Source organism: Atta colombica, unplaced genomic scaffold, assembly GCF_001594045.1.
Source record: "Atta colombica isolate Treedump-2 unplaced genomic scaffold, Acol1.0 scaffold76, whole genome shotgun sequence".
NCBI classification, from domain to species: domain Eukaryota; kingdom Metazoa; phylum Arthropoda; class Insecta; order Hymenoptera; family Formicidae; genus Atta; species Atta colombica.
Genome location: NW_017259568.1, coordinates 94,221 through 106,048, shown reverse-complemented (window position 1 = coordinate 106,048; position 11,828 = coordinate 94,221). Strand labels below are relative to the sequence as shown.

Here is an 11,828-nt window from a genome sequence, read left to right as displayed (position 1 = left end):
TGTGTGTGTGTGTGTGTGTGTGTGTGTGTGTGTGTGTGTGTGTGTGTGTGTGTGTGTGTGTGTGTGTGTCGTTAAAAACGTCTAATTGTACAATACATTCGTTAAGTGATATATGATTGCTCGTACAATGTGACTGGCGGAAACCTCGACGGGAAGGGAATAGTTACTCGGTATGATTACTTGGTCTCCTTTTATCAGAATTAATTTGATAAGGAAGAAACGAATGGTGCGACGATATAGAGGAAAATGATTTTCTCTTTAATCACTGCTTCAAAAATCAACCCGATCAATTTCTTATTCGCATACATGTGCAATTTTGCATTTTCTCGTACAATTTCGAAAACGACTCATCATCCTGCAAGAATATTTAACTTTTTGGCACTTTCTTGTTTGAATAACGACTCATTGACGACTGTCTCATTTGTAAAATTTTTATAAATTCATCGTCATCTTTCTATTCTTTTCTTTTTTCCTTTTTGCGACTTACTTAATACTAACAAAAATCATTCTCGAAATGAAAATTTTGTAGGAAAATCAGGCAAATAAGAGTGCATTGTGGTACTTGGTGCACAATCATTGATTACATATCTAGATTATTTTAACTTGCTTTATATTCGAATGTTTCAGCCAATACTTGGGACCATCATCAGCGAAATCACAACAAAAAAAAAAGAAAGAAAAAAAGAAAGAGTTTTCACCGTCTTGTGTATCACAAGAATCCTCGCTCAGCTGCGTAATTCTGAATCTTTCTCATGGTCCAAAACTGGTGATAATTATAAAATTGAACAGATGCCTGTGAGGTATTAAGCAATTAATATTTTAAAAATAATGTCAGCTAACGCATTATAAAGACTCCTGAAGACGGGAGCGTGAAATATATTGTAAAAATTAAAAGCTAGGTTCCATGTCAAAAAGCAACGAGATATAATTAAAGATGTTAGCTGTATCGGCGTTAGAATTTAATCGTTATGATTTAAAAAGATGATTTGTGAGCAAATCGAAGGTGAAACTCAATAAATAAATATATATATATGGAATAAAATATTACTATTATAGAAGTCATGTAAAATCACTAACGCATGAAATTTAAAACTTATTCAGAATATTTACGTACGCGATGATTGAGATATTTAGTATCTGATTGTAAGTTTAAGCTAATTTTTGTTTAATAAATAACATTTCGGATGTTAAACGTTTATTCATTTACTTAATACTATTATCTTTTCACACATCGGCGTAATACGTAAGTATGAATTTACAGTTTATTTACAGTTGAAACATGTGTATAGCCAAATTGTCTCTTCTTCGAGACAATTTGCTGCATTGATAATTAAAAATGTTTATTTAAATCTTTTACACATCCAAAAAGCCTATAATTCATTATAATTTCTTCGATTGTTTATTTCTTTTACAATTATAAATATGCTAAACATGATCATCTAAATTATCACAATTATCATCTAAAGCATAAATTGAAAATGTGAATCTTATAGATTTTCTTCCTCGTTTCATGTTGCGGCGCGAAATTCGCGCCATTCGACAGCGGAATTGGTATAATTGCTAAATTGATACAATTACTAAGAACAGTGAAAGTTTCTCTATCTCAAGTTTCGTCTTTCAAATATTGCGCTATAACATATTTTATTATATTATTATTTTAGTATTTTATTTCTTACAATCCTTCTTAACTTATAATAAAACTTTTTACGCATTTAAAATTTTATTTCAAAACTTGAAATTTAAAAAATATTTTGTGAAAAATTTCTCTCTCTCTCTCTCTCTCTCTCTCTCTCTCTCTCTAGTTTATTCTATAATAAAATATTCTATTATTTTACGTGTATTATAGATAGATATTAGTAGACGCTAATGAAAAAATCAGAAAAGAATAAAATGTAAAAATTTACATTCTGCTGCGTATCGTTAAGTTGTACAAAAATTTATAAAAGTTTATTTATAAAAGCAGCAAGTATAAGCAATTATAGTATATATACATCGGTAATGTTCTTTAGTAAGCGTGGTGAAAATCGGCAAATCAACACCATTGTTGAGAGAGACAGTTAGACACTATTACTCTATTTGTGAGAGAAAAAGAGACAAAGAGAGAGAGAGAGAGAGAGAGAGAGAGAATGCATGTTTCTCGTTGCAACTTGCAGCATTATTAATAATTATTTCAATTGTCGAACGCAATGATGGTGTAATATTTAAGATAAAATCTCTTGAAAATTTGTCAAACGTGAAAGTAATGAAGTAAAACTCTGTGGAATACCTTAGCCGATGTAACAGTGTTAGGTACCGCAGCATCAGAGGATGCAAGCTCGAGGATGAGCAACAATAAGAATACTACAGTGGCTCGTATTGTCGGGAACACCATCGTGTTCTCTCCAGTATTCTGAATGCGCTTCTTAGAAAACGATGAAAGAACGGAGGAACTTGTCTGGAAAATACGCCCGCGCGCAACACTTTACACACATACACTCGCTACATTCCCATGTTCCCAGCATACAACGCATTCCTGTTTATCTGTCTTTTTATTCGACCGGCGGTATGTTGAGACACGAGACTCATTAGTTTTCCGATCGATGATCTTCTGAGTTTATTTATCGATAAATTTCAGAACGCGAAAAAAAGGGGAGGGGGGGCACGGTTGAGATAATAAATAAATTTCTTTTAGGAGAAGATGTGAAACATGCTACGACCTACAGCAAGCATGCAACCGTAGCGAATGCCGCGGATCAACTGGCACTGCTTCTTGCCAGTTGCCACTTGTCAGGCCTCAGCCCGCTGGAGCAACCGAGCAACCGAGCAGCCTTATACTTATTTCTCCTCTCTTGCTCCTCTAACTAACACTTCCGCACTTCCAATACTTACAATGCTGCAGGCCTCGATCTATCGAAGCTATCCTTGATCTTTATCGGGAATAAGGATGCACAAGCACACACACATACACACACACACACACACACACACACACACACACACACACACACAGAGAGAGAGAGAGAGAGAGAGAGAGAGAGAGGGGGGGGGGGAGGCCCTCTATTGTGAGATACAGAGTTCATTTTAGATAAATCCCTGGTAAAAATTTTTCTCGTAATCTTTATATTGAATTGAAAAATGAAACATTTTTTAGGAATACTTGGAAATATTCGGAAAATTTACATTTTCTCTCAGAACTTCTCATACAAGTGAATTCTGAAATAGTCTGAAATTTCTCAATCCAGAATTTTTAAAAAGTACTTTTAAATTTTTTAGATTTTGTAACATTTCATCAGAAATTATATTTACAAAAAATCTTAAAAATCTTATGATATCTTATAATTAACATATATGAAAAATTCTGAGAAAAGATGTAGATTTTCTGAAAGAATGTTCCAATTCGCATAAAAAATGAGAAAGTTATAAAATTATATTAATTCTGAGAAAAATTTTCACCAGGGATGCTAGAAGCCTATAAGCAGAATTTTAAAAAATGATAGGTCATTTTAAAGGGAATTTAATAAGCTTTAAGATAACATTATATAAAATTTAATTCAAATTCTATTTTTTTTTGAAAATTAAAGAAAAGTGAGCAAATCGGAAAGTCAAAAAATTGTGCTCCTAACATGAAATGCCCCGAAAAATCGATAGTAAAAGTATATCAGTATTGCAATTAAAAAATTTTAATGTTTCTAAAATCTAAACAAATACAGCTAAAAATGCGCTAAAATTGAGCATGCGATAGATTATTAGAACTAGAACTCGTTTTCAGGTTGGAATCAAGCATCGTAGAAATAGGCACTCGACGTTTATTCTTCGACGGTTGTCTTTTTTATTATTGTACAATAACATTTATACTTTAGCAACGATTTTCACTATGACATAGTATAGGTTATTTCATATTAGAAATACCCTGAGTGTTTCATACCACGTCTTATGATTTTACGATCATCAAATCTAACTTCTGTAATTAAACAATTCAATATATCTCGTATTTTTCTATTAGTACAACCTTACTCTATCACTACATGAAGACTTTATTGCCAAATATTTATTTATTAAATAATAAACAAGGTTTAAAGGCTCATCTCAATGAAACTTGAAGACATCCAAATTCTAAAATCTTGTTTTACAACTGTTTAACTATGAGCATGATTTAATAATGAATTTTCTACTAAATAGTTTTTTCAATCCAAGAGCAATAAATTCATGGTGGAATCAATAGATAGCGTTTATTAGTTCAGTAAAAACGTCGCTATCTCATAATAGGAAGCTTTACTCTATATCTATCTCTCTAATCTAGAAACCAAACAACTCAAATTATTTAGTCCTTTCATGCATGATTAGTATTTTTGACAATTCTGTTTATGTAAAATACGATTCCGATAACTTTAATACATCACGCGTTACGCTTTTTTTCAATCATTTTTTCTCTCAATCTCTAAAATTACGTATATCATTTTTTAATTTACTTGAAAATAGAAGCTACAACTACTTACATACGCATTACAAAGTGCATGCAGATACTAAAAAAACTTGATAAAGAATTTGAAAAAAGTAGAAAATTAACAAATTAAACTAAATTAAAAATAAATTCCGAAATTAAACTAAATTAAAGTAGAAATAAGTTCAAACTAAAAAACGATGTGTTACTCTTTTAAGGATAAATCCGCTTTCGAAGAATGTATTTCTAAAAAATACAAATAGATGAAACAATTTCCATTATTCTTTCGATATACTTTCGATATAAAAAAAAAGATAATGCAATGATCACGCATGGCCGGCGTATCCAAAAAAAAGGGTAGGGGATTCAATTTCTTCTCGAAATTGTTTATTTATTTTCTCATTTTTAATTATAAAACATAGTATCTATAGCAAAATCTGATTAGTCAATTCAAGAATTCTAGAATATTCCAAGTAAAAGTTTGATTTTTCCAAGATTCAGCCCATCAATTAATTTTCATCGATTTCCACAATATATGTTTTGTATTTAAGTTATTCTATATAAATGAATTAAAACGCACATTTGGAGCAATATTATTTACTGCTTTATAAGTGATATCAAACAAATATTCCATCAATATAAATGATTTTTCCATATTTTATTTTAGACATTCAAGTTTTTTATTTGTAACTTATTGCTCTTTATGGCAGAACTTATACCCAAACACAACTTTTCTTTTTATTTCTTTCTTTTTTCATGATTTTTTTAGAATGAAAGAATGATGAATAAATTCCAGATCAGCCTTGAAATTTCAGGGGTTTTTCAGGAATTCTTCAGGATACATATAATTCCAGGATCTAAGGATATTCAAAGATCACTGGACACCATATAAAAGAATACAATTTCACTTTTTGACTCGCCGAGTAATTTTTTGTTGTCGCATAAAATATTTTTTCTCCTTGTTACAGCTACGTAAATGATTTCTGGAAGGTTTTTGAGCCAAAAAACAACAGAACATTGTATATATATATATATGTGTGTACATAGCGCTATACGTTAATAAATACTTATTTACATTTCGTTTTTAATATAAGTGTATTTCGCTTATACTTTCTTGAGGAAACAAAAGAAAATTTATAATTTACAAATTAACTTAATATTTGTTTCCATTTAAAATCCATTTAAAAAGAAAACAAAAAAGAAGATATTCAAGCTCTAAAATATTTAAAGAAACAATTCATTAGTGCAAAAAATGGCTATTTATGTGATACAGATAATTGATAAAATCCTCCGTCTTCCAAAAATCCTGGATATGTCCATGATGATGATCCGTATACGCAAGATAATCTCTTATCAACGAGATCTTTAAATTTATTACCCGCGAATTGTAGCACGGATGTAAATTCAGAATGCGAAGTGCCATGTTCAACAGACACAAATTATGTCTGATGTATATGTGCGCGCGCGCGCGCGCGCGTGTGTGTGTGTGTGTGTGTGTGTGTGTGTGTGATATGTGATTATTTTCGTTTTCTTCTTTCCTGTTCATGCAATGCGGATGCACAACGTGCCGGATAAGATCGAAGATCCATGAGTCATCGGGAATTCGAAACCCATTCAAAACTGGTTATTTGACCGATGGAATGTAGCTTTTAATAAAAGGAACAAGCCTGCGGTTATTGATGGCTTATATCGTTTACGAGAGCGCGAGGATACACTCTCATGAAAGGTGAATGTTGATTATCGTTATCGCGTTAATTATCATGAGCAATACTATGCTATACTATGAGAGAATTTTTTAAAATCAATGTAAAGAAAGTCAACGAATAATTTTATATTAATGCTTTTTAAATTATTGTTAGATATCTGACAGAAGATATTGCTACACTTACCTTCGTTTAAAAATTCGCATCTTTCGAGCACTACCATCAACAACTAATTCTTGTTATAAATTAGGATAAAATTCTACACATGTAAAAAATGGACCGCGATTCTCGCGCTTTTATTTTCCGATATTAATTATCCAAGCGATGATAATTTGTCAAAATAAAAGAGAGTGTAAGAGAGCAAGGAAAAGCGCGCGCGCGCGCTCGCACACACACACACACACACACACACACACACACACACACACACACACAAATGTGTAAAAATAATCAATTCAAAGTAAATTATAACAGGAGATTAGTAAGTACGGCCTTCCCAGCAAACGAGAATGAATTGAAATGAATTGAAATGGATTCAGATTTTCATTGATTCACGAATGTTAAAATGAATGCTTTTCAATCCTGAATGCATTTTTATTCATTTATAAGAATTGCATATCTTTATGCCTTTCAATCTAAAAATAATATTAGCTTCTTTTGTGCACACAAACACAATTGTTAATACTGTTCATTCAAAATTTTGAATAGGAAATGCATTTTTCATCCAATTGAATCCAATTAAATCCAAAAAAAGTATTCGCTATTTAAAATAGGCATTTGGATAGAAAAAAATTTCAATCCATTTTAATCCATTCTCATTTGCTGGGTTCAGAGATTCTGAGATAAAATATAAATAAGAGAGAGAGAGAGAGAGAGAGAGAGAGAGAGAGAGAGAGAGAGAGAGACAGATGAAAAATTGTAAACCACTTAATATTTATACGATTGTAATACGTTAAATATATATTCATTTTTTAGTTAATTTACATTTTAATTGAAATGCGTTTTTAAAGTACGAATCTCAAATGCGTTCCTTTTTATTATTAATTAGATCGCTAAATCGTGCGGATGCTTAAATCGAGTTATATTTGCTTACGCGAAAGAAAGTGCATAGAACAAAGGGAAAAAACTAACTTGATTATTTGCGCTATGTTGTCAACACAGTTTCCAATTCGCTTCACTGCAATTATTGTTGTGTCAACGATATAATGTGCATATGCATACATACATATATGCAACATATTTACTTGCCACTTCTTTCTTCTTTTTCTCCTTTTTATTTTTTTGAACTTGTTTTTTTTGAACTTGCGTTGTCGTCTGCACTTTATAAGTTCGCACGAGTAACATTCAATTCAAACACTTATTACGCGCTTACGCATACGTCGTACGCAAGCGTGCAAATGCAGAATCCAAACATACGGAATCTAATTGGTATTGATATCTCTTGTTGCGTCAGCGACAACTATCCCAGATCGACAATGAGTCGTAGATAAATCTTTTTTGCGTTGATATGATATCGGCAGAATAATCCTAATTTCTCTTATTTCTTCCCTCCTGTCGCCCGCCACTGTCATTCCACTTTCAGAGATGGATTCCAATCGATTTTAGCTGCTCTATGTAAAAAAAAGTATCACAATTGATAATAACACCTTGCATAAACATGGCTCAACAATGTTTTATGCCAGAAAAGGAGATAGATAGATAAAAGGAAGAGAGACATTTTTAAAAATTTTATTCTCATTATGTTTAAAAAAAAAAAATCTTTATACAAATCTTATTATTTATGATACATATATCAGCCAGTAACGTAGCAATTTTAATGCAGTTTATTTTACACGCAACAATTTTTATAGAATTTTTATTCCATTTTCATGTATACAAAAATAATAAGAACGAAGATAATACTAATACAGAAATACTTAATAAAAATTAGGGATGCACCGGATGTCTGGAAAATATCTTGTACCCGGTATTATCCGGCACTTTTTACTATCCGACCGGATAGTAATCATTAGTCCGGGAATATATTCGATTTCATATCATTAAATTATTGATTTGTTTCTTATATAAATGTACTATAAATAGTACTATAAATAGTACTATAAATAGTATAAATGTAAATGCATACTAGGAATAAGTATGCATATTCATGCTACAATATCTTGTACATTGGTGTAAAATTAAATCTTTTTCTCTAGGGCTTTCTTTTTAGAGAACATTTTCTCGGATAATTTTACGATCCGATGTATCCCTAATAAAAATATCATTAAACCTTCAAATCGCCTAATATTTGTTGAAGAACTCGCATCCCATCTTGGAATTTATAATATATGTACGATCGTTCTAACGATGATCTAATGGAACACCTTTTCATCAAAATGACTTTTCCATCCTCCTTCTTCGTTAAATTCCAGATATTGCGAAAGTAAATTGTTTGAATAAAGTTATTGACGAGGCTAGAACTGGTCCATACGCACACATGTACCTATAATATAATTATTATTTATTTTACCATAAAACCAACATCATTGATTGAAAAATCATCAAGACTAAATAATTCTCGAAATTTAATTTTCCGACAATATTATTTATAAGGGCTTGTTTACTATAAAATTATCCAAGTTCATTTTTTTTTAAGTTGGAGAAAAAATAGATAGAAGATGAATCAAAATCGTATGTTTATTTAGATGAATGAATAATGAAATATGAATAAAGTCGGTGGTACATGACGCTTGTTTCCTTGATGGATTGCTAGCTAGAATAAATTTTTGTCATCGTATTGGCTGCGATGCTGACTTTGTCAATACGTCAGCCAATACGATGGCAATATTCTAATTCAGCAGGAATTAGCAAAAAATCCAGCAAAAAAACAAGCAGGCTTAATATACTGGAGACCAAAGTAAACACGTGTAATATAACACGTTTTGTTTTAGAAAGAGAGAGAGAGAGAAAATACAGATTTTTTTCTCTATTCGGAAAAGCAGAAATCTGTTTTTTCAAAGGTACAAATAATATTTCTTCCTTACATTCTTTTCTAAAATTCGTGAACATAAATTCATCGAATGGAGTATCAAGGCGCAAATTTTGGCGATACATGAATTATTATCTCCAGGAGCTTCATCACTTAAGAGATAATCATCCAATTCATCTATCAAAAGCACAGAAGGTACCATAGTTGCATAGGTATGCAGTTTATAAAGATGTTGCTCGAGAGCTTCGTAATCCGACAAATATCTGCATAAATAAATATATCAAGACGACTATGCGCGCTGTGTAAAATATCGATGGACATGAATGAATAAACGTCAGATGTATAAATATCGTTAGATAAGATATTTACTCTTTTTAAATAACAATTAAATCCAAGATAAACATAAAGGAGTTCCCAGTAAACGAGAATGGATTGAAATGAATTGAAATGGATTCAGAAATATTGATTCACAAATGTTAAAATAAATGCTTTTCAATCCTGAATGCATTTTTATTCATTTATAAGAATTACATGGAGCATATCTCTATGCTTTTCAATTTAAAAATAATATTAACTTTTTCTGTGCATTGTGAATTGAATACTATTCAATTCAAAATTTTGAATAGGAAATGTTTTCAATCCAATTTTTCAATCCAATTGCATCCAATTAAATTCAAAAAAAGTATTCGCTATTTAAAATACGCATTCGGATAGAAAAAAATTTCAATCTATTTTAATCCATTCTCTGTTTGCTGGGTTGCAGTGACAACAATTGTTGACAAATAGGAGACGTCTGCAGATGTAAAAAAATATATATATTATTACATAATATAATATAATATAGTATATAAATCTAGTATATAAATCTTACATGAATCTCATTAGTTTGAGCGCGGTGACTGATGGATTTCTTCTGTCGTGACAAATCGCCGGTCGTTTTTCCAGAAGTATCGGGGTAATGTAAACAAGCTGTTGTCCCTCTTCCGCCCAATACATCGCAGCCTAGATGTAGGAAAATGTTTTCTTTCCACTTTAGGACATATATCTTGTAGGAATGTGAGAGAGACAGATAGATTTTGACATCATATTATGTCTTCCCAGCAAACGAGAATGGATTAAAATGAATTGAAATTTTTTTCTATCCAAATGTATTTTAAATAGCGAATACTTTTTTTGGATTCAATTGGATTCAATTGGATTGAAAAACTGCATTTCCTATTCAAAATTTTGAATTGAACAGTATTCACAATAGACAGAAAAAGCTAATATTACTTTTAGACTGAAAGGCATAAAGATATGCTCCATGTAATTTCTATAAATGAATAAAAATGCATTCAGGATTGAAAAGTATTCATTTTAACATTCGTGAATCAATATTTCTGAAAATCTGAATCCATTTCAATCCATTCTCGTTTGCTGAGTTACACTTTCATTTGTCATTTATATGTACGTTTGTACATTACCTACATACCTCATACATAAAGGATTTACTCAAGTCTTTCGGCCCGCACAACAGCGTTGTCTTGACATTTTTCGGAAACATAACTGTTAATATGTAATCCTGCTGATTGTGACTTGTAAGTTGTAACTGCTTTTATCAGTCTCGACGGATATTCATATTATTCGAAATTAGTCTAACCTCACTTTTATCGCGCGTACTATTCTCCATTGTCTAGCTGTTTCTACTTTAGTTATTATAATCAATGTTATGCAATTTCATAACTTAATTATTACATGGTACTTGTATGTATGGCAAGATCAAGATGGCAAAGCAGCTAAGCATGCTTACCGAGCGATTGAATATGATTGATTGGATCTATAAGTAATAACCAATTAGTTCACTTGCTCGGTGAGCAGGCTAGTCGTTTTTTCAACTTGACAACGCATCCAATGAAAAGTGAAAATTTGATGTATGATAAACATTATAAACGCTTTGTAATTCGTATATGTAAATTTTTGCTTCATTGCACTTTTTGGGTGTAGAAATGATATAGTCAACTCTGTAGATAGATTTTCAAATATAACTTTAATAACTATGTTAGAACTGTCATGAAATTTGGTAACATTATGATGGAATTGTATAGCGTGATAGCTATTCGTATAAAACTTGTACTCTATGTATAAAATACGAGGGATATTCAAATTTTTATTACAGTTTAAATTCACACATCTCACTGATGACGCGTGTTGTAACATATTGGCTATATCATGTGAATAAATCTGGAACTCTATAATTTGTGTACTTTCTCGAAAAAAAAATTGGTAGACGCAAAGTTTGGTAGAATAAAGTTCCGAGACAATACATGCAACAAACAAATTCATTAATTCAGTCAGCATTTTCTGCCATTACCACTGCGATATATATTCTTGAATGTCACAGGGATATCATTCATTCTTAGCATCATCAGTCTTCTCTGAAAGCCTTTCTCCGATATAATTGTTGTGCATTGGTCTACATTTAGCTCAATCTCAGTTCGCTTATATCTGCTGCTTTTATCGAAGATTACCCAGGCGCGAAGATAACCCAGGTTTACAAATTTTTTTCAAGAGAGAGTATGGGTGCGTTCTAAATTACGCATGAAGCGCATGATGCATCATTTGTCATTATTGTTCATCAAAGTATAGTAAAGGAGGATACATCATGCACTTCATGTATAATTTAAAACGCATCCTATACATTCTAAAGTACATGCCTCATTGGATACACAATTATAATTTGAATTTGAACATTCCTCGT

General features: G+C 31.3%; 2 protein-coding genes across 4 annotated transcripts in view; both read right to left on the bottom strand.

Annotated features, from left to right (window-relative positions):
• LOC108692525 (SPARC-related modular calcium-binding protein 2) overlaps window positions 1-2,708 on the bottom strand; it is a 28,013-nt gene extending 25,305 nt beyond the window's left edge. Inside the window, exon 1 of the mRNA XM_018200820.1 lies at window positions 2,267-2,708. Coding sequence (XP_018056309.1) covers window positions 2,267-2,371 — 105 coding nt within the window. The 5' untranslated portion in view covers window positions 2,372-2,708. The remainder of the gene's footprint in view (window positions 1-2,266) is intronic.
• A 4,921-nt stretch (window positions 2,709-7,629) lies between these two features.
• On the bottom strand, window positions 7,630-10,934 carry LOC108692536. Of its 3 annotated transcripts, none has more exons than XM_018200839.1 (5): window positions 10,563-10,934; window positions 9,963-10,093; window positions 9,147-9,354; window positions 8,393-8,605; window positions 7,630-7,733 (listed from the first exon to the last, which is right to left on the bottom strand). In XM_018200839.1, the coding sequence occupies exons 1-5, from the start codon at window positions 10,632-10,634 to the stop codon at window positions 7,725-7,727; spliced, it is 633 nt and encodes a 210-aa protein (XP_018056328.1). In that variant the 5' UTR covers window positions 10,635-10,934; the 3' UTR covers window positions 7,630-7,724. The 3 variants fall into 3 exon arrangements, with proteins under 3 accessions (XP_018056328.1, XP_018056329.1, XP_018056330.1); XM_018200840.1 differs by having other exon boundaries at window positions 9,963-10,136; window positions 10,563-10,637; XM_018200841.1 differs by having other exon boundaries at window positions 9,963-10,121; window positions 10,563-10,635.
• Between the last annotated feature and the right edge of the window lie 894 nt (window positions 10,935-11,828).

Excerpts from the sequence above, each read along its gene's own strand:
- LOC108692536 (XM_018200839.1), bottom strand. The coding sequence starts at position 10,634 with ATGTTTCCGAAAAATGTCAAGACAACGCTGTTGTGCGGGCCGAAAGAC. Across the intron at positions 10,094-10,562 it reads GTAAATCCTTTATGTATGAG|GCTGCGATGTATTGGGCGGA; the intron begins GTATGTAGGTAA and ends TCCTACATCTAG. Across the intron at positions 9,355-9,962 it reads CTCAAACTAATGAGATTCAT|ATATTTGTCGGATTACGAAG; the intron begins GTAAGATTTATA and ends TTATTTATGCAG.